Source organism: Phaenicophaeus curvirostris, chromosome 11, assembly GCF_032191515.1.
Source record: "Phaenicophaeus curvirostris isolate KB17595 chromosome 11, BPBGC_Pcur_1.0, whole genome shotgun sequence".
NCBI classification, from domain to species: Eukaryota; Metazoa; Chordata; class Aves; order Cuculiformes; family Cuculidae; genus Phaenicophaeus; species Phaenicophaeus curvirostris.
This window is the reverse complement of record NC_091402.1, coordinates 15,099,303-15,120,602: the sequence shown is the minus strand read 5'-3', so window position 1 is coordinate 15,120,602 and position 21,300 is coordinate 15,099,303. Positions and strand designations below refer to the sequence as shown.

The 21,300-nt window shown below is 61.0% G+C and overlaps 1 protein-coding gene across 6 annotated transcripts; it reads left to right on the top strand.

Moving 5' to 3' along the window:
- The first annotated feature begins 317 nt into the window (after positions 1-317).
- USP19 (ubiquitin specific peptidase 19) lies at positions 318-21,029 on the top strand. 6 transcript variants are annotated; one of them, XM_069866278.1, is made up of 27 exons: positions 318-405; positions 4,072-4,316; positions 6,133-6,189; positions 7,285-7,413; positions 7,961-8,094; positions 8,419-8,826; positions 9,153-9,420; positions 9,550-9,706; positions 9,809-9,880; positions 10,620-10,735; positions 11,055-11,269; positions 11,543-11,744; positions 11,831-11,964; positions 12,133-12,291; positions 12,377-12,487; positions 12,651-12,761; positions 12,911-13,012; positions 13,342-13,482; positions 13,636-13,754; positions 13,981-14,118; positions 14,208-14,572; positions 15,247-15,357; positions 15,878-16,094; positions 16,401-16,553; positions 16,658-16,821; positions 16,904-17,082; positions 18,866-20,017. In XM_069866278.1, the coding sequence occupies exons 2-27, from the start codon at positions 4,208-4,210 to the stop codon at positions 19,097-19,099; spliced, it is 4,305 nt and encodes a 1,434-aa protein (XP_069722379.1). In that variant the 5' UTR covers positions 318-405; positions 4,072-4,207; the 3' UTR covers positions 19,100-20,017. The 6 variants fall into 6 exon arrangements, with proteins under 6 accessions (XP_069722379.1, XP_069722380.1, XP_069722381.1 ...); XM_069866279.1 differs by lacking the exon at positions 318-405 and having other exon boundaries at positions 3,410-4,316; positions 11,061-11,269; positions 18,866-20,018; XM_069866280.1 differs by lacking the exon at positions 318-405 and having other exon boundaries at positions 3,410-4,316; positions 18,884-20,017.
- Positions 21,030-21,300: the final 271 nt, after the last annotated feature.

Genomic DNA, 21,300 nt, shown 5'->3' with positions numbered 1-21,300 from the left:
AAGCCCGGGACGCCCTCGCTGGTCCAGGGACCCCCACACCAGGCCTGGGAGCCTCCCTCCGGTCCCGGCCCCCCCCACCCCAGCAGGCCCCTACACCCAGCCCGGCCGCAGGCCCCGTTGCCATGGGAACGCGGGGCCGGGCCGCGTCGCGGCGGTGACGTCACGGCGCGCGCCGTTGCCATGGCGGCGGCGGCGGCGGGACGGGGCGGGCGCGAGCCAGCGGGCGGCCCCGCCTCGCGCCACGTGACCCTCCTCCCCTCCGTCCCGCTCCCCGCCTCCCCGCGGTCACGTGGCGCCGCGCTGCCGGCTCCCGGAAGTGCGTCACGGGCTCGGGCCTGACCCGCCGGTTCGGCCCGCGCGGAACTTCGGAGCGGAACCGGTAGAGCCCCGAGCGGCCGCGGAGCCGTGAGTGCGGGGGGGGGGGGGCAAGGGGGGGCGGCGAGGAGAGCGGGGCCGCGGGCCGATGCTGGGCGGCTCCCCCGGGGCCCGCGGGGCGGAGACTCCGTCCCCTCCCTCGTCCCCCCTCCCCTGTCGCCTCTGTGCCCCCTCCCTGCCCCCCGGTCCCCCTCCCTGACCCCTCCTCGCCCCCTTCTCGCCCCACTCCCTCCCCGCCCCCTCGGTAGCGGGGGGGGACGGGGCTGCCGTGCTCTGTTGGGGCCCGGGGGAGCCGGGCTGCGGGCGTCGCTGCTGTCAGGTGCTTTGTGGGGGTTTCCACAAGGGCTGTGGCAGTGGGGTGCTCGCCCCGAGGGGCTCTGCGCTGGCCCTGCCTCGGCTTGTGCATCAGGCTGAGGAAACTGAAGTAAGAAACGAGGCTGAGTGTTGAGATTCTGATCCCTCAGGGGAGGAGGAGCAGAGGGTAACAAACATTCTTGTGCACACAAGGAAGTGTTTGTGTTGGGACACGGAGAATCATAGAATCACCAGGTTGGAAGAGACCCACCGGATCATCGAGTCCAACCAAAAGTCCACGGAAGGGTGAGGCAGGGGGATAGCAGCCTCCTCCACAGCTACCCCAGTAGAGGCCTTTGGGCACTGAGGCAGCTGCTGCAGGCGGGAACCAGAGAGCCTCTTCCTGCCAAGTGCTAAATATGCACCAAAACCTGGGGAGGGACAAACAGCATCTTGTTGTGCATCTTCTGCTGTCGTTCCCTGAGGTTTTACACTAGCCCGGTCTGGTGCTGCCGCGGGAAGGGGTGGCCCTTCTCCCCAGCCCCTTGCTGACATTCCTGAATTCTCCCTTTCCTCTATCTGGTGAAAGTGTTTATGCAGCCCTGGCATGAACTGGGTTGAGGAACTGCTCTGGGGTAAGAAAATCTTGGCAGAAAGCGTTTTTTCTCTGGTTGGCATCCTGATCTGGTATGCGCTGCAGCCGCGCGGGTGCTCGCACCAACACAAAGCCTGGGAGAGCAGAGGGCAAGGAGGCACCTCCTCTCTTAGCAACACAGCCAGGCTTTCCTGCTCAGGAAATGATTGAGTGAGGTTTTGTATGAACGCTCAGCCCATTGGGTGCTTCTCAGAGGTACACCTGGCATCCAGCCAGAGCAGCCTTTCCCCCATCTCTCCCCTGCAGCAGTTCCTACGGTGCTGACATCAGCAGTGCCAAAACCCCCGTGCCCTTGCACACCCAGGGGCTGAACATCCCACCTGGCTGCACATTTCCTGATGTCAGAGAGACAGAAATCCTCAGGATTTGAATGAGTGGATGGGACTATCCTCTGCTTTGCCTACACTCCTCCAAAAGCCCACGATGCCCACGGCGGCCTCAGCTGCCATCAGTTCAGCAGCTGGAGTTGGGCAGAGCTCCAGCCTCACTTGGTTCCTGCCTTCCTTTAGGAAGAACTGTTGGCAAAGCATCCAAAGAAGCCAAACCTGCAGTGAGGCGTGAGAGCAGCAGACTTCTCCCAGAGGAGTAAGAGCAGACGTGCAGCCCTGTCTCTCCTCCTTATCCCTTCTCGGGCACAGGACAATCCTTTCTCAGCCCTCCAGGACCCTTTTCAGAGATTGCTGTCACCCTGCCCACCAGTTACCTGTGCCACCCTTTGGAGATGCAGGAAGGAGGCGATGGAGCCTGGCCTGGTCCTGGATGAAGCAGTTGCTTCTTCTCATATCCTACTCCTCATGGGGTTCTCTCCCTGAGGCAAAAGAAATCGAGCAAGAAAATACTTTCCTGTGTTTGCTGAGGCCAGGATAGCCTTCAGAGTGCTGGGGAGCATCTGTAGCTGGGCTGTTTCGGTGTTGGTGGGGACTGAAGCAGTGGCGTGTGGCTGGCAGTGCCAGAGGCCCAGCCTTGTGAACTCCAGCCACATTTATCCCTGCAAAGGCCCTTCCTATCCCTTCTGAAGCCAGAGGCACTGCTGTGTCCTGAGGAACTTCAGTGCTGCTTGGGGATAGCACTGCTGTCCTCCCACACTCTTTCAAACTCTTTGGGGGCTGATGCCCAGCCCTGCTTAGCATTCCCATCATCAGATCATTTCAGGTCTCCCTTATCGTGGGAGCTGTCTGTGCCAGGCAGCTGGGCTGCACTCGGTGCTGGAGCTTTTGGCTTGGTTTTGGTGGCTCTTGGTTCCGAGGGCAGGCTGGCCTGAAGAGAAACTGGGCACAGCGCCTGCTGTGGGGCTGGCTTTACCAGAGCTGAAGGCAAGACAGGACCGTTTTTCTCTCTGGGGTCCCTGGCAATCTGTGGCTATGACTCAATGTTTGTGGCTACTTGTTGCCTCGAGCGTTTCTAGAACACAAACTCCAGGGGATGTGGAGCCGGCAGTGCAGAGCTGCAAGCGTGCTCCTGCTGACCGAGGGCTCCCCTTGGCAGTGCCTCCTGTCCCTGCCCGTGCCCGAGCAGAGCTGTGGGGTCTGTGCCTGGTACGTGGGTAGATTGGGGTGTTGCTGAGGGCACGGCTCACCTCCCCCTGAAAACGGCAGGCTCTGTGGAGCTGGGCTGGACCAAGATGCTGTTGGGCTCAGCTCTGTGTCTTCGGACAGGAGCAGGGCCGCGGGATGAGTGTGAATCTGTACACTGGGAGCTGGTGGCGGCACCTGGGAGTGGGCAGGATCTGTGTGTCTGGACCTGCTCCCCTGCAGGCAGACAAGTGCCACTGGGGTCAGGGCACACAGCTGGGGCAGCGAGAGAGGAAGAATTCCCAGATCTCTGCTTTCACCACATTCATGAAGGCACCTCAAGCAGGACCATTTTCAGTGGGCTGTTCCGGCTCTCTTCTATCACAGCCGTGAACACCCAGGAGCGAAACTGGAACCAGCCCTTGGGTCAGCAGCTCCCCAACTCCACAGGGGAGCTGGCTGTGCCTGGGAGGGCATGGCTAAGGGGACAGGGGCGAGTGCCTTGTCTCTGTCCTCTCCCTGGGGCAGGCAGAGCAGAGGTGTCCTGTTTCCAGGCCAGGCCCCGCTGGCCCTGTCTGTAAACCTGTGGGAGATGAGTATGCAAGGTGCCTCCTGCTGGTGAAGCTCCCAGCTGGTGGGCGGAGAGGGGAGGAACTCTCCTCTTGCCAGGGAGCTCCACTCTCATCTGTCACAGGAGACTGTCCCAGGCCTGCTCCTGCTTCCTTCTTAGGGCGTTACTCACTCCCATTCCTGCCCTCTGACACGGGGCACTGTTGGACTGAAATAGCTGCCACCCCGAGCCGTGGGCCAGGCTGCTCAAGTTAACCCCAGAGGCTCGATTTTGTGGACTGGGCTCTCCCCATGTTCTTATCCTCAATTCTGCCTCTGGGTGTTGTTAGTGCCAGCAGCTCCTCCGTGCCACTGTTACTGTAGTGGGAGCCGTGAGCATGACAATTGCTTTCCAGGTTTTTAATGTGTGCCACATATGGAAGACCCCTGGTTTTATCTTGGGAGCTCTGGCAAGGCCATGCTTTTGGCAGTAAGCATTGTAACAGCTGTGATGAGATAGGTTTCCTCACCGAGCACTTCGAGGGGCTTCCCATAAATGCCACAGTGAAGGTCGTGTGAGGGCACTGGCCCTGGGAGGGCCCAGCACTGGGGCAGAGAGCGGATCCTGATGCTGTTGGGCCTTCTCCACCTGCTCCTCCTGCCATGCTTGCTCTCTCCTCTCTTTAGGCCGCTAGTTCCTTGCCAGAGAGTTTGATCACAGAGAGTCGCCAAGATAGCTGGGCCAGGAAGAAAACGTCGCACCCCTGACCCAGACTCCATTACCGACCCCGGCGGGCCGTTTGTGTCCTCCAAACGGCTGAAAATGTCCAGCAGCACCAATGCCCCTGGCCAGAGGAGAGTGTCTCGGGGCTTGGATGATGCCACCAACAAGAAGAAGCAGAAAGATCGAGCCAACCAGGAGAGCAAGGAAGGTGAGAGACCCTCAGCAGAGCTGTGGCAAGCAGGCCCATGGTTTCTCGGCGCCGCAGGGTGGGAGCCTCACAGCCATCTGCTGCAGGATAAGCAGATTTAACTAATCGCTTCCTGCAGCTGATGGTAACTCATGTGGTGTGGGATCCTCTTCAGCACAGTGTCCTCCCTGGACCTGTAACCTCCTTCCTTCGGGCGTTGCTTAGCCCCAGCTGTGCGAGAAGGGTCGGGCCTTGTTAGCTTGAGCCTGGAGTTGGCCTCGGTGGTTGTTTCTAGACTCTGCTTTTGGCTGGGACTGCGCTACCCCGATCCAGAGGCAGTGGGAGGGAAGCCTGTGCGTGCTGTGCAGCCAGAGACAGGGCTGCTTACCTATCGGTTTGCAGGGGCCAGATGCTGCGAGGAAGCGACTGGGTGCTGACAGCACCCACCAAGTGCAGGGCCCACGCGTGGGCCTGGTGCTACAGCTCCTGTATCAGGGCAAGGTGTGGCTCGAGTGGAACAGTTGCCATGGAGTAATTCCCTCTGTAGCTGCTGTGTATGTAGTCCGGAAAACAATGCTTCAGGTGCAGGCTCTGGCTCAGGGCAGGGAATGCCTGCAGGCAGGATGCAGGCCAGAGTTTCTGCAGCTCTGGAAAACTGTTTCATTTCTGTTTCTGCTCCATTATGACTGTTGTAACCTCAAAATCACAGGGTGTTTTATAGGCCAAGGTAAATGAGTGCTTGCTGAGGTGTGTGCTGGAACGGCCGGCTGCAGTCCCTGATGTGAAAGCCCATGGCACAGAGAGCGCAGCGTTGCGAATCCTCTCGCGTGGGAGGTGCGCTGTATCTCTGGTAAGGCCTGACCCACCGCTCCTTCTGCTGCGGGGGCTCCTGCCTTCCCTGGGGCTGCGGTGTGGCCGTGCTGCCCTGTCCCCTGCGTGCAGGGGTGGTGAGGGGCTGGACTAGGCTCTGGATCCTCCAGGCAGTTCTGCTGCAGCGCTTCTCACACCCAGCCTTGCCAGTACCATCGCAGCAGTGGCTGCGGTGGTCAGCAAAAGGTTCCTATTGATTTGTAGGTATTCGAGGGAGGCAGTCACAGCTCTGAGTGCTCTGGGGTGGAGACCACAGCTCCTGTTGTCACTGTTACTCTGCTCCGGGCCAAGGTGCTGTCACTTTGAGCCCCTTGCCCGGTGGAGTTCACTGCCCTGTGGGGGCGGAGCAGGCCCTGAAATGCTTCTGGCAGCTGGAGGTAATCCTGCAGGGAGCAGGGATTAGGTGTCAGGTCAGTTTGGTTCCCCAGCCTGATCTGGAAGGAAGTTTCAGCTGCAGACGTTGGCAGCCTCCGCAGGAATGGGAATGTTAAAGTGCAGCTGGGCCATGTGGTTCTCTCATTACAACAGAAGTGGTTCAATCGTGCCCAAATGTCAGGCTCTCCCTGTCAGATCAAGGCAGGACTTCTCTTTACAGCCAGAGGCTGAAGGCCTGGTGTGCTGAGCCGGGCACACAGCATGTTACCAAAAGCTCCGCACGGAGACAGGCCTCAGACTGCGCTCTGGTGCGGTGATGCTGCATTGCTCCCACTGTGGTGCTGGTTGGACTGGGATATGGTTGTGTGGTCCCGAGCAGCAGTCCTGGGGGCCGGCTTGCTGTGGTGCTGCAGGCAGGGCTTGGGGAAGGGAGAGGTGTGAGGAGGCAGAGGTGGGAAATGAACAGCGCGTGCAGGATGAAAGGCCTGGGCAGGGGTTCAGGAGAGAAGGAAATGTTGGGCACCAGAGTGCCAGCCATGCTCTGAGGTGGCAGAATCACGACCTGCCCGTGCTCTGCTTTTCTGCCTACCAGTGTCTCGCTCAGAGCTCGAGCAGGCTGAGGCTGTCCAGGAGAAGGACTCAGAAGAGGGTAAGTCGAGGTGTGTGCCGGCTTTCAGTGCATGGCCACACAGTGCCCTTGCTGAGGGATTTGAAGCTCTCACCTTGTCGTTGTCCCATGCTCCTGCATTGAGCTTAACTAACCTGAGAGCTGCCTTGCCCTGGCATTTATCTTAACTGGATGTGGCCTTCCCAGGGGCAGGGAAGGGGGTGTGTGGCTGGAAAGGGCTCTCTGCAAGGAAGAGGCCCTGAGCACATGGCAGGCTGCGGTGCACGGGTGTCACAGTGCCACTGAGCACAGCCTTGGGACATCTTGCTGCCAACATCTGTAATGCTTGTTTCTGAGCGGGGAGCTGTGCTGAGCTGGGAAGATCCCAGGATGTGTCACCCAGCAGGCGCTGCTGTCTGTCTTCTGCCTTGGTCTAGGCCTGCTTTGAGGCAGAGTAGGACATCCTTGTGCCACAGAGGGTAGAATCAACATGATTGAAATTAAGGTGATTGAATCACCTTTTTACCCTGAAGAGTCCAGGGCACCACAGGGCCTGACTCGGAGCCTGGCAGGCACCTGGTAGAAGTCCTGCCTGCATCGGAGTGATGCTGCTGTGTCATTTTTCTCTCTTGGTGCAGTGTTCTTGCCAGGCTGGCCAGCCCACCCATGTTTCAGCCCTGTTATCAGTGCTCATCTGGCAGTACAGTGTTCTTGGTGATTACATATGCTTGGTTTGCATATGCAAAGGGGAAGTGGCAATTTCTGGTTGTGGTCGGAGTCCACTTGAATCCCCCAGAGTAATTCTGTGGCTTCCTTGTTCCCTGGGAAAGCAGCAATTGCTTTTAAGTTGGCAGGAGAAACCCCTTCTTCCCAGCCACTGCTGCTGCACGTGATGGGGCCAAGAGCAGTGCTGCCTTTCCATCTCTCTGGTTCCCACCAGAATTCACCTGCCCTGCTGCAACATGTGCTGTTGTTTGGAGCAGGTTGTGAGCGTTCTGTTTAACTGGCATGATCTGTGTCCACCGTGTTGACCTCCTTGAACCAAGCTTGCGTTCAGGCTTACATTCCCCAGCCAAGGAGTGGGTGCTGCAGGCTCACGGCCCAGGGAATAGGTGATGCTTCCCTTCATCTTCCCAGAGCTGCTGCTGGACTGGAAGCAGAATGCCGATGAGATCATCGTCAAGCTGAACTTGGGCAGTGGAGCTCTGAAGGTGGAGGACGTGGATGCTTTTTTCACCGACAGGGACTGCGTGGTCAAACTGCCAGGTATGCAGAACGGAGCAACTGCTCCAGGCGTTTCTCCAGCAGGGCTTGGCACAGCTCTGGGCTGGACCTGGGGCTGATCCAGGCAGGCAGAAAACCTTTCCTTCAGAGGCAATGCCCTTCTCTCCACTGGCTCAGCAGGCAGGACTGATACAAGAGGAGTGTAAAAGAAGGGTGTAGAGCTGGGGAGGGCAAGGGCTGGCCTCTGCGCCGAGTGAGCAAGTGCCCACTGCTGTGCTGGTGCATCTCTGTCTCCTGCTTGCTGGGATGACTGAGTCGGCCCTGGGTATCCTTTGGAAAGTGACTGTGTCCCAGAGAGCAGGGGCCAGGGCCTTCCCTCTGGGAAAGAAGCCAGCCAGATGTACAAAGCAAATCCAGGGAAGCTGGCTGAAGCCCTGAAGGTTCCTGGGGTATGGTGGCAGTCTGCCTGCAGCCTCCTTGGCGCTGCACGAGTCCTCCCTTGATCCTTCAGGCAGGTGAAAGCTGGCTGTGAGTTAGGTGACAGCTGCCTGGAGCACTGCCTGAGGTGCCGGTCCCTCTTCCCTTGCAGATGGGCGTCAGTGGAGCTGTCAATTCTACGAAGAAATTGAGGGCTCCTGCAGCAAGATCCAGTGCAAAAAGGGCAACTTTCTACAGCTTGTGCTTCAAAAGAAGATCCCACTCCATACCTGGTCTTCGCTTCTGGTGAGGAGGGGAGGATCTGCCTTCTGAGGGAGCTTATGGAGCCCGGGGGAACTGCGGTGAGGGTTTCGCTCCCTGCTCTTGAGCTGCCCAGAGAGTAATGCGGGGCACATTCTGCATCCACATGCTGCATGAGGGCACTGATCCACCTGCCTCTGTCCCAGGGGAGGGGTGTGTCATCGTACCCCTGTCCCCACCTGCCACATAGCCCTTAGGTTCCGGAGCAGAGCCCTGGTGTGCTCTGGGAAGGGCGGGTGAGGCATTGGCAGAAACCAAGAGGTGCTTCTGACTGGATACTTTCTCACTATGCTGCACTGCTTTTCGCAGAAGAGAAGGAAGGACGGATCCAAAGAGCTGGCCAAAGGGGCCACGTGCTGGGAGAACGGGAAGGAGAAGGCTGCTTCTGCGGAGCTGCCCCCAGAAGAGCCAAGGGCTGAAGGCACTGAGCTGCCGAGGTCCCGGCGAGAGCCTTCCAACCCCAAGCGTGCTCCGGGAAGAAGCGAGGCCCTGGGAGGGAAAAGCCCAGCCAGCCCAGGGAGGCAGAGTGGCCCCAGCGCCAAGCGGGCAGTATACCTCAAAGTGGCTCCCACTGAAGAGGAGTCGAATGCCAGAGTAACCGGGAGCGGGGAGACCAGTAAAGGGCACAGCGGGAGGGCAGGCACCCGCCGCAATGGCAGATCCAGCCAAGCTGATGTGCCCACAGCACTCACGGACCTCGCACCACCGCTGGAGAAGGTATGCGAGGACCCTGCTGAACAGGGCACTCCTGCTCCCTCGGCCCCTGCGCAGGGAATACTGCTCACACAGGGCCCCATCCCTGCTGATGAGATGCTCTCTGGGGTTCTTTAGGCGGTGCAGAGGGCTGGTGTGGGCTTGGCTGTGGTGGAGGAGAGGGTGACCACAGTTGCTGGCTTGTGGTGCTAATGGGGCTGAGCCAGTGTGGGATTTGACGGGGAAGCAGGCAGCGCAGAGCTGCCTGGCTGGCAGGAGTCACGGCGGGTGGGCAGGGCAGCTTGGGGGTGACAGTGTCTCTTCTTCACCGTGTCCCTCTGTCTTGAAAGGCTGTGGTTTTGGCCAAGGAGACAGTTCCCATGGAGATGCCACCTCTCGCGGCTACCACAGAGGTGTTCCCCCACCGTGTTGCCACCTGTGTAGAGAAGAGGGTCCTGCAGCCAGGCAACCCCGCTGAGGCCTTGCGTGGCCGGGACTGCACGCCTGTCCTGGGAGAGAGCTCTAAGACTGTCACAGCAGCCACCCCTCCTCTGGGCAGAGATGCTGAGAAGAGGGACTGGTCCAAGGATGATGTGGCTCTGGAAGCAGCAGCTGATGGTGAGTAGCTGGAGCTCAGCAGCTGGCCTGGTTGGGAAGGTCCATCTGCTCGGGACTTCTCCTGGGTGAGCTTGCAGCACTGCCTCAGCTTGCAAAGAAGGTAATGTCTCCATGGCTTTCCTTGCTCAGAGCCAGAGCCTTTCGTGAGCCTCACCTTTGTCAAGAATGACTCGTACGAGAAGGGCAATGACCTGGTGGTAGTGCATGTCTACGTGAAGGAGATCCACAAGGAGACATCCAAGGTGTTGTTCCGGGAGCAAGACTTCACGCTGGTCTTCCAGACGAGGTACAGACTTGCCTCGGGACAGTGCCGGGCTGCCGCAGAACTCCTGGCTGTGGTCAAGTTTCTTGCTTTTTCACTTTTCACTCACTCCCAATTTCTTTGCAGTGACACAAACTTCCTTCGCCTCCACCCTGGCTGTGGGCCCCACACAGTGTTCCGGTGGCAGGTGAAGCTCAGGTATGGCTCCAGTCCTTCTAACCTGCACCAGGGCGAGGAAGCTGGGAGTGCAGAGCTGAAGAGGGAGCCAGTCCCTGCTGGCAACCTGTGCAAAGAATGCCATTTGTGTGCTTGGGGTCTCCATGCTGCGCTAATGCCTCAAGCCCAGGCTGCCTTGGCTCTGTCTAGTGGCTTGCAAGGGAGGAAATCCCAGAGCCTCCTGGCCCATAGTTCCTCCCCTAGTCAGTTCTAGAGCTCTTGGGCACAGAGCCAGTCCAGCCTGTGTGCCCCTTGGGCAGGGTGTCCAGCAGGAGGTGGGATGTGGAGTCCAGAGAAGAGGGATGAGGCTGGTGAGGGGGCTGGAGAACAGGCCTTATGAGGGGCGGCTGAGAGAGCTGGGGGTGTTTAGCCTGGAGAAGAGGAGGCTGAGGGGAGACCTCATTGCTCTCTACAACTACCTGAAAGGAAGTTGTGGAGAGGAGGGTGCTGGCCTCTTCTCCCAAGTGACAGGGGACACGACAAGAGGGAATGGCCTCAAGCTCCACCAGGGGAGGTTCAGGCTGGGCATTAGGAAAATTAGGATCTGCCGTGAAAGAGGCCCTCTATGTGCTTCGGTGTGGCCAGGCTTGAGGGTTCCTGCCCTGCTTTGTCACCGTGGGAGTGGTGCTAGCTGGGTCCCTACTGCCTGAAGGCTGTGGCCCTGCATGTCTGAGACTGCTGCGGGTCTGGGGCGCCTCTGACTTGCTGCATTGTCTTGCAGGAACCTTATTGAGCCGGACCAGTGCACGTACAACTTCACGGTGTCTCGCATCGACGTCTGCCTGAAGAAACGCCAGAGCCAGCGCTGGGGCGGGCTGGAGGCTCCAGCCACACGAGGTCTGCACCCTGCCTTCTTCTCTTGCCTGCCTGCTGCACCCCAGTGGGGAGTGGGCCTCCTCAGCGCTGGCAGCAGTTGGGTGGTACCAAATCCTCCAGTGTGGGCTTGTGGGGAAGGAGAGGGACTGAGTGGCTGCCGGGGAGAGGGATGTGGGGCAGGGTGAGACAAGCGCTAGGGGAAGGGCGCTGCTGTTCCCCTTGCTCATGGGGAAGAGGGATAAGAGAGAGCCTGTGTGTGAGCATGGACCGATCGGCTTAGCCTGGCCGTGGGCACCGCGTGGTGCTGCTAACCACAGGCCCACCCTTCCCCCTTTTTAAGGTGCAGTGGGTGGTGCAAAGGTTGCCATGCCTACAGGCCCTACCCCCCTGGACAAGAATCCCCCGGGCAGTAACCAGCACCCACTGTCCAGCAAGGAGGAGGCCCGAGCCAGTGACAAAGAGAAGCCGCGCATGGAAGATGGGGGCCTGGATAGCGTGGCAGCCCGTACAGCCCCAGAGCACGTGGCAGTGAAGCAGGAGCCGCACATCCCCTCAGTGAGTGGTGCAGCACTGGGTTTGATCTGGGTTGGGGAAAATGGGGCCCTTCCTTGTCCCTCTTGTGGGACTCTGCCTCTTCAGTGTTGATTTGGGACCAGCAAACTGTTCCTGGCAGGATTGTGGGCAGCGGTTGTCCTGTCTCCTGGTGGGAGATGGTGTGGTGGCTCCGACCCAGCCACGTTTGAGGAGTGCCTTGGGTAGTCGAGCTCTCTGGTGTTTCTGGAGAGACCCCTGAGCGCAGCACCCTGACACCTGCCTCTGCTCTGGCAGCCCAAACCCACGTGCATGGTGCCACCGATGACACACAGCCCGGTGAGCAGCGAGAGTGTGGAGGACGATGAGGATGAGGATGAGAAGAAGAAGGTGTGCCTGCCTGGCTTCACAGGGCTGGTGAACCTGGGCAACACCTGCTTCATGAACAGCGTCATCCAGTCCCTGTCCAACACCCGGGAGCTGCGCGACTACTTCCATGGTGAGCACCTGCCCGGGGACTCAGCAGAACCCTGCTGCTCAGACAATGCAGCAGGAGCCACCCTTGCTCTCATGCATCTCTTGCAGATCGGTCCTTTGAGTCAGAAATCAACTACAACAACCCTCTGGGGACGGGGGGACGTCTGGCCATCGGCTTTGCCATGCTGCTGCGAGCGCTGTGGAAGGGCACGCACCATGCCTTCCAGCCCTCTAAACTGAAGGTAGGGCTGCTTGGCACCAGCACTGCAGAGGAGCTTCAGTGGGTCCCCAGCACCTCTCTGTGGGCACCTGGCTGCCCCACCAGTGCCCCTGAGAGCTGGGTAGGTGTGGGAGGCAGGCAGTGCTGCCAGGGGGCTGCTGGCCAGCCCTGACTACTGTGCTCCCTTCAGGCAATCGTGGCCAGTAAGGCCAGTCAGTTCACTGGCTATGCCCAGCACGACGCTCAGGAGTTCATGGCTTTCCTGCTGGATGGCCTGCACGAGGACCTCAACCGCATCCAGAACAAGCCCTACACAGAGACTGTTGACTCAGATGGGAGGCCCGATGAGGTGAGGATGTCCCTCCCCAAAGCCGCTGTGTGAGCAGCCCCAGCTCGTGTGGTTTAGCGTAGTGCTGAGCCCTTTCTCCCTGCAGGTGGTAGCTGAGGAGGCCTGGCAGCGACACAAGATGAGGAACGACTCTTTCATCGTGGACCTCTTCCAGGGCCAGTACAAATCCAAGCTGGTGTGCCCGGTGTGTTCCAAGGTAGGGCAGCACTGGAGACTCTGTCCCTGTCCTGTCTGCCCAGCTGGCTCCTGACCCTCAGAGAACACAAGACAGGGCCGGATCTTGGGTCCCCTGGAGCTGCTGCCCCGCTGATCTCGGCCACAAACACTTCCCACAACTGAGTGTGCTCTTGTGTCTGCAGGTGTCCATCACCTTTGACCCCTTCCTGTACCTCCCCGTACCTCTTCCACAGAAGCAGAAGGTGCTGACTGTCTACTACTTTGCAAAGGAGCCGCACAAGAAACCCATCAAGGTGAAGGACGCCATCTCATACTCTGGGGAGGGAGCCTGAGAGGGCTCCTGGGGGGGCCAGGTTGTGTGCTAACAGGCTGGGCCGTGTGTTAAATAAGGGCTCACATCTGCTGTTTTGGTGTTACTCATGTGGCACTTTTTTTACGGCAGTTTCTCGTGAGTATCAGCAAGGAGAACTCCAGTGCCATGGAGGTACTTGACTCGGTGGCCCACAGTGTGCGTGTGAAACCAGAGAACTTGCGTTTGGCAGAGGTGAGAGCGCTCGAGCTGCACAGCAACCTGTGGGCTGCTTTTATGGGTGCCCTGGCTCCCACAGTTCCCAAGGGAGTGTGGCCACCAGCAGTCGCTTGCCCATGCGCAACATGTCTGTGTGCTAGATTTTGCCCATGGGTGGCAGTGTCCTGGTGTTGTGGGGCAGAGCTTTGCTGAGGAGGGCTGGGTCATCACGGTGGGGCAGGGGATGTCATCTTCGTTTGGCAGGGTGGTGAGCATCCCTAGGGTGCTGCTGAGATCTATGGCTTTCTCAGGAGAGGAGACTTGGGGCAGCCTTCACATGGCCTGGGCCACTGTTTACCTGGCAGGTGATCAAGAACCGCTTCCATCGCATGTTCCTGCCGTCCAACTCGCTGGATACTGTCTCCCCCACGGACCTGCTGCTTTGCTTCGAGGTGCTATCCCCAGAGCTGGCCAAGGAGCGGGTGGTGGAGCTGCAGGTCCAACAGGTAAGAGGGGAATATTGGGACTAGTGGGAGGCAGGCAAGGAGGCTGAGCCCACGGTTTGGGGCTGGGCAGGGGGGAAAAAAGCTGCACACTGGGTGACAAGCTGCAGCAAGCGTGGGTCCCCTTCCCTGCCCAATGCATCCTTTCTCCTGCAGCGTCCACAGGTGCCCAGCGGCCCCGTCGCCAAGTGCGCAGCCTGCCAGAAGAAGCAGCTGCCTGAGGATGAGAAGCTCAGGCGCTGCACGAGGTGCTATCGAGTTGGTTACTGCAACGTGTGAGTTGGCTTGGTGCCTGGAAGGGAAAGAGGGTTTTTTTGCTTCAAAGGGTTGGATGGGAGAGCTTATCCCTCTGAGAGGGAGTAGGATGTGCCTGGCCTTTGGGAAGCAGCCAGTCTGGCTCACAGCGCTCCCCTTGTCCCCGATGCACCCCTCTGACCCTGCCACGCTCTTGCTCGGGGTGGTGATGGATGCTGGGTTCACCTGTGGCTGTATGTGTTACAGGGCCTGTCAGAAAACCCACTGGCCAGACCACAAGGCTTTGTGCCGCCCCGAGAACATCGGTTTCCCCTTCCTCATCAGCGTGCCGGAGTCCCGCCTCACCTATGCCCGCCTGGCTCAGCTGCTGGAGGGCTACGCAAGGTGAGGGGCCAGGGATGGGGGTTCATTCTGCCCTGGAGCTGAGCTCAGCCCTGTTCCTGCCTGGCTCTGACTGCTGCCTCCTTGCCCAGGTACTCGGTCAGCGTGTTCCAGCCTCCGTTCCAGCTGGGCCGGATGTCACCAGAGCAGGGGCTGCAGCCTCTGCTCCCAGACAAGCCGGACCCTCTGGCCAAGAGCAGCTGTGCAGCAGCCACCTCCGCTCCTGATCTGGGGGACGGAGAGAAGGCTTCCAGCCTCCTGCAGGAGCCCCCACTCTCGCCAGCTGTGCCTGAGCTGCACCCAGAGCAGGCGGATATAGGTACCGTGCGGAGCAAAGTCCTGGCAGCCAGGAGCTCTCTGCTGAGCTTGGATTCAGGCTTCTCCGAGCACATGGAGTCGCAGGGCGACAGCTGTTGTGAGAAGGAGCCATCCTATGAGAGAGCCCTCAAACCAGAAGGTAAGAGGTGCTGCAGTGCAAACGGTGTCTGCGCTGGGGAGCCCAGGAAGCCCCAAGACAAAACGGCAGTGATGTATCCCTCCTTGGGGTGACTTCCCACCACAGCCTCCGCTTTCCCCTTGTGAGCTGGAAGCCTTTGGGGACATACACAAGGCCCTGGGAGCTGTATTTCGCGGTGCTGCCCCACCTGAAATGCCTGCCCACCCACGCTCTGCTTTGCCCTGGCAGGGCCTGTGGGGCAGAGCAGAGACCTCCCTAGGAAAGAGGCTGAGCGTTGCGGTGGTGTGGGAAGGCAGGGGCTGGCAGAAGCCTCCGAGTCCCACGGGAGGGCAGAGCCTGGCGCGGGCTGAGCCCCTCGGGGCTGTGAGCACAGTTTTCCCTTGCTCTGACTCAGCTGCACGGGAGCAGACTCTCGCGCTCGGCTGCCTGGCTGTCACGTTTCCAGACACTCGTCTCAGGATGGCAGCAATGTGCAGTGAAGGGGTAAGGCAGGCAGAGGAGCGCAGCTTGCCAGGGGCAGGCGCCTGCTAAAAATAGTCAAGGACACGGGGCACGTGGTTGTGTCCCTGCAAGGCCGTAGCATGTGAGGTGGGGGTGGGGGCACTGCAAATTCTTGGCCCCTACACAGGGCAGATGGGCACTGCCACCCCAGATCTGTCCCTGCATGTCCACAGCTGCCATCCCTGGGTACCAACACACTCCAGACTCGCTGAGTGCCCGCGCCACACAATTCTACATCAACAAGATCGATGCTGCCAACCGAGAGCACAAGCTGGAAGATAAAGGTGAGCCCAGAGACCCAGAAAGTGCCACTTTCACCCCTCGCGACCTCTGTCAGGGTGGTGGATCTGCCTGACCAGGGCACGTTAGGCTGCACGGCGTAAGGTGAACCCAGGTGTGACGGTGGCCACAGGCTGGAAGCTGCATCTGGCAGGGCTCTGCTGCACAGAGTTGCTGCCTAGGAGCTCTTCTCGGACATGATGTCCTTGTTCTCCTCAACAAATAGACCGATTCTTTTCAAACTGCATCCGCAGAGCGTCTGTGATCTCTGGATGGCATCATGTCTGAATGGGTCACCTGCGTGTGGTGCTATGTAGGTGGTGCTGAGAGGGGCTGTGACAGCCTTCCCCTGCTGGCTTTGGGACTCTGGTGCCCTGGGCTGGTGAACGTGGCTGTGGAGGTGCCCCACAGGGCCACTTGTCCCCACGATTGCAGTACTGGGACAGGCAAGAGTGCTTGTGGCCCCAGCGGGGTTGGCTGGGTGTAGTTGGGCAGGGCAGGTCTGAGGTTTGTGCCCCTTCGCAGGTGACACACCCCTGGAGTTGACAGATGACTGCTCCCTTGCCTTGGTCTGGAAGAACAATGAGCGCCTCAAGGAATTTGTGTTGGTGGAATCCAAGGAGCTGGAGTGCGTGGAGGACCCGGGCTCGGCCAGTGAAGCAGCCCGTGCTGGTCACTTCACCCTGGAGCAGTGCCTCAATCTCTTCACCAAGCCTGAGGTCCTGGCCCCAGAGGAAGCCTGGTGAGGAAGGCGACAGGGTGGGTTCCAGCCCGTGGGCCCAGGATGCGGCGGGGGTTTCCCAGGAGCTGCCTAGGCCTGTGCTCTGTTTCTTCTGGCAGCAGGAGCGTTGGGCTGGGCTTCCCTGTGTGCCGGGGAGGGAGGCCATAAGCCAGCAGGGAGCGATGCCAGCGTTCCGCAGGACTGTGCCGGCCTGTCCCTGGCAGGGGAGGCTGAGACCTCCCGCATCCTCACGTTGGGGACCTTGGAAGCTGGGCTGCGAGGCCTGCGGCTCTCACCACCCCGGTAACGAGCACACTGTTCCCTCAGGTACTGCCCCAAGTGCAAGCAGCACCGTGAGGCCTCCAAGCAGCTGATGCTGTGGCGGCTGCCCAACGTCCTCATCATCCAGCTCAAGCGCTTCTCCTTCCGCAGCTTTATTTGGAGGGACAAGATCAACGACATGGTGGACTTCCCTGTCCGGTGAGAGCCTGAGGGACGATGTCCCTGGGTTGGCAGTGCCTGTGCTGCTGTGCTGCCCTGCCTAATGCCGACTGTCCCCCGACTGTCCCCGTCTCTCTCCCCAGGAGCCTGGACCTGAGCAAGTTCTGCATTGGCAGGAAGGGTGAGCAGCAGCTGCCCATGTATGACCTGTACGCTGTGATCAACCACTACGGGGGCATGATTGGCGGGCATTACACGGCGTACGCCCGCCTGCCCAACGACAAGAACAGCCAGCGCAGCGACGTGGGTGAGGATCTGCCAGCCTTGCTGCCCCCCTCTTCTGCAGCTGTGGCCTTGTCTTCTTGCTTTTAACCCTTCTCCCTTCTCAGGCTGGCGGCTCTTTGACGACAGCACAGTCACCACTGTGGACGAGAGCCAGGTGGTAACCAGATATGCGTATGTCCTCTTCTACCGCCGGAGGAACTCTCCTGTGGAGAGACCCCTGCCAGGGCACCCCCCAGATCACCGGGCCGAGCGCACCCCCTCTGCCGAAGCTGCTGCCAGCCAGGTGAGAGCTCGCGTCCCTTTTGGCACTGTTGAAGCCACAAAGCCTTGAACTGGGGCCAGATGCCCACGCGCAGGGCCCATCCCATCCCACAGAGCCTGGTGCGGCTGCGGTGTGATGCCTGCCCCTGTTTGACACCAAAAGGCTTGCGCCAACTGGGTGTTGGGACCTGTCTTGCGCTGTTCTTGCTGTGATCTTGGGATGGTCCCTGCCCTGAGGAACGGAAGGAGAACTGGTTCCCATCATCAGGGTGGGGGTGGGAGTGCTGGAGGAGGACAAGAAGAGCTCAGCCTTGCTGGGATCTGCACCAGAGGAAGGCTGTTGAGTGGTGCAGCAGGAGCTGGCAGTGCCAAGGAGCAGCGAGAACCTGCGCTGTGCAGCTGCTCTCGAGGGAGGGTGGGGAACGGTTTCTGCTGGGGCCCAGCTTGGGGCCAAGCTAGGTGCAAAAAAGGCAAATGCCAGCGCTGAGCCGGAGGCCTGGCAGCCTTGTCAGGGTGCTGAAGAGAAACCTGCCAGCGTGAGCTCCACTGCCAGGCTGCCCGGGAGGGTGAGCCGGCCCGTGGTGTGCTTTCGGCATGCACCGGTGGGGAACGGTTGGGCTGATCTTTGTATGAATGTTGAATTCCCAGAGCGGGGTGCGGTGCAGTGCCTGCCTGGCAAAGCTCCCCTGTGTTGCTGTGCTGCAGCCCTTCCCTCCGTGCTCGGCTCCTTCGAGGTCTAGGACTCTGCTTGTCGTGTCCCTGGCACAGCTGCACGTGTGTGCCCTGCGCGGGGCCCTTCTGGCCTGGTCTCCCAACCCATCTGGGTTGTGCAGCCCTCGGCCCAACACAGGTTTGGGCATCCCAGCTCTGCCCCTCTGGCTGGGGGTAGGAGCTGCCTGTCTCTGGAGCCAGGGTCTATCCAGAATGTTGGTGTCCACCAACCCCGGGCTGTTCCCATCCTGGGGGCTGTGGATGCCCTGAAGCAGCCTCGCTCACTGTGTGGGGCCTGGGCAGCAGCAAGCCTGTGCTGCTTGCTCCATGCTAGCGGCGGGAGCTTTCAGTGGTTCACTGTGTGCCCCACAGCACTGGGGTTCATCACGTCTCCCCGGGCTCATCAGGCCCCCAGCAGCACCAGATCCCCCACAGCAACGGGGCTTTTTGGATCCCGCTGGGGCTCAGCAGGGCCCTGAGCAGCTTGAATGATCCACGGGCACCCGGTGCCCCCCAGATACCTGCACGCTGATGAGCCGCCCCACATGATCCCCGGCGCAGCGAAGGGCCTGGCTGAGATTGGCTGCCTGTGGAGATTCCTCTTGGAAGCTGGGCAGCGGTCGGCTGTCGGAGCATCCCCACCCACCGGAACGGAAGTGTGACTGGCTGCGCTGTGACCTTGCCTCCTGCTCCTGCTGCCCCAGCTGCCCTCTGGATTGGCCATCGTCTGAAAGATCCTGTTGGGATCACAAAAAGATGGGCTGGGATTGGTTGCTGCCTGCGCCCTCCACACCTGGATCCACCAGTGGCAGAGCATCGGCTCCACCGGGACCCACCGCGCACTCTGCTCCCTGCTGCCCCACGAAGACCCTGCCTGGCAGCTGCCTGCGCTCCCTCTCGCAGAGTCGCCCGCCGGAGCCCGGCTGTGCCCCGGCCACCAGAGACCCCGAAGAGCCGTGGGGGCGGGCGTGACTGCGACCGTGCTGCATGGGGAGGCGGGCTGGCTGGGCACGGGCTGGGCTCGCAGGCAAGGGATGGCGAGGGGTGTTGCCCGTTGTGTTCTCCAAGTGCTGACGCAGGTTTCCACATCGCAGGCTTCTCTGATCTGGCAGGAACTGGAGGCTGAAGAACAAGAGCTGCAGCTCGAGGCACCCCAAAGGCCCGCAAGAAACTCCTGGAGGCCCCGTGGCCAGAAGCCAAGTCTAGGCACCCCACAGCACCCAAACGAAGGCTGCGTCAGATACTTCGTCCTGGCCACCACGGCCGCAATCGTGGCTCTCTTCCTGAACGTCTTCTACCCGCTCATTTACCAGACCCGCTGGAGATAAGCAGAGGCGTAGGGCCAGCTGCCGGAGCAGGGCCACTGGGGCAAACACTGTTCTAGGATGCTGTGCGACGAAGACTTTGGGTGGCAGGACAGAAGCTGCTGGGAAGGACTCGCCAAGGAAGGCACGGGGCCGTCGGCTCCTGCCTGTCTGCTCTGGCATCTCCCGTGCCAGCTGGCAGGGCTGCATGGCCAGCCCGCTGCCTTGCCAAGACACAGCCTGGAACCAGGAGCCCCTCCGCCATCCCTCGCCCTTGCTGCCTGCTGGGAGCGGGACAGACCTCACGGATACCTGCTGCTCGAAAAGGGATGTTGCTGCTGCAGCACAGCCAGCACTCTGGGAGACCCCAGGGAAGATCGATTGTCTCTGCTCAGCTCTTGGGAAAGAAAAGACTTGCTGTGGGAGGCTGCAATAAGGGCAGGATGCCCTGACATGGGTCCCGGTCTGGCTGCCTTTCCCAGTTGTGCTGCTGTGGGATCCTGGTGCTCCCTGGTGTTGGCACGACCTGTGGCTCCTGGGCCAGCCCACTCCCTCCTGGTGCCAGCTGTCCGTGCAGCTGGAGCTGCGAGCGCTGTGCTCCCGTGCTGGGACCAAACGGGCTTTTCACCAAAGGCTTGCGTGCTCCCTGCTCGGTTGGCAGCTCAGCCCTGCTGCAGCTCCACTCCCCCAGGCTGCTGGGGAGCCTGGCAACCTGGGCTGGGCTGCCACCTACCTCCCTGGGCTGCCACCTCCCCTCGGCAGCGCCGTGGGGCGCGTGGGCTGTCCCTGCTTGGCCCCAGCTGGCTGTGTCTGAGGAGGCCAGGGCTGTGACGGGCAGTGCAGTGCCTGCAGTGTGAGGGGACTGACTGTGGGTACCGCGGGAGAGGCGTTGGCTCGGGGAGCGCAAGTAGCACCTCCGTGTGTTAATAAAGCCAGGTTCTCCAAAGAGTTGCAGCATCCCTGTCCTCTGCCCCGGAGCCAGTGACCTTCCTGGGCCTGAGGTGACTCTCTCCGCTCCACTGGGTGCCTGCTGCAGTCGGGGTGGCAGCCAGCTTGAGGGAGAGCCCTGCCTGTGGGTGATTGGGGCACAGGCTGGGCTCCCGCTCCAGGTGGACCCTGGTGGGGCTGGCAGCAAGCAGTCCCGGGGGGCCGGGGAACGGGCTGTGGCTCCGGTGGCGTCTGACATTGAGACGTGTTGCCCTTGGCTGAGTGTGGCTCAGGAGTGCTCTGGCGTGTTTGGGTGCGAGAGGGTGACTTCAGAGCCCTGTGACTGCTTTTTCCATCTCTGCCGCTGACCCACCGGGTGATGCCTTCGGCTCGCCGGGGAAGGATGCTTGGCGGGGAAGGGGCTCACCTGCGTTTCTCACTGCAGGAAGCCCAGGGCAAAAAAGGAGTGTGACACCGTGTGCTGTGGGGTCCTCTCCTCGACCAGCGGGTCCCCGGGCGTGAGATGCCCATCCTGGAACAGTCGCCTCATTGTCTGCAGCCCTGGGGCGCGGCTTTCCCTGCTCGCCCACAGCGCTGGCCTCGTGGGGCTGAGTCAGCACCCCGGGGTGACCTCTGCTCCGGCTGCTGCTGGCACCCCGACGCTGGGGCCCGCGAGCACCTGCCTGCCCTGCTTTCCTTGGAAGTGGGTGGCCCACAGAGGGCCCCAACCCAGGTGTTGGCAGCACCTGGGGTAGTTCAGCCAAACCCCAGGGGTGCGCAAGCCGTGCCGGGGAGAGTCTGAGGGAGGATGGGGGGGGGGGGGGGGTGAGCGAGGTGCCCTTCTCCCTCTCACCTCCACCTTCTCCTTGCAGGGTTTGCCTCCGGTACCCTTCGGATCCAGCCTGACCCCCGACTCAGCTCCACCGCTCGCCCCGGAGAGCCTCCCCGCCGAGCTCCCCCCGGCTCCCTCCTACAGCAGCATGGAAGAAGTCGATTAGGGGGGGGCAGCGTTGAGGGGGGGGCATCACCTGCCCTGGATTGGGGTTGGGGGTGTGGGGGGGGGGGGTTCAGGGGTTTGTCCTGCGTTCATTAAACTCGCTAAACTCCGCTGGTGCGTTATTACTCGGTGACTCCCGGGGCCGGTGGCTCTCCGCGGGGGCGCGCGCACCGGCCGGTGCGCGCGCCCCCGCGGAGAGCCACCGGCCCCGGTGCGCGCATATCCAAGCCTAACCGGGGCCGGTGTGTGTGGGGGGGGTGTGGAACTGCAAGTCCCGTGAAGCCGCGGGCGGGTCCTCCCC

Bases quoted from the DNA above. Each gene is read 5' to 3' on its own strand.
- USP19 (XM_069866278.1), top strand. From the start codon at position 4,208: ATGTCCAGCAGCACCAATGCCCCTGGCCAGAGGAGAGTGTCTCGGGGC. The intron at 9,421-9,549 runs GTGAGTAGCTGG...TTCCTTGCTCAG, and splicing joins TCTGGAAGCAGCAGCTGATG to AGCCAGAGCCTTTCGTGAGC. The intron at 14,573-15,246 runs GTAAGAGGTGCT...GCATGTCCACAG, and splicing joins GAGAGCCCTCAAACCAGAAG to CTGCCATCCCTGGGTACCAA.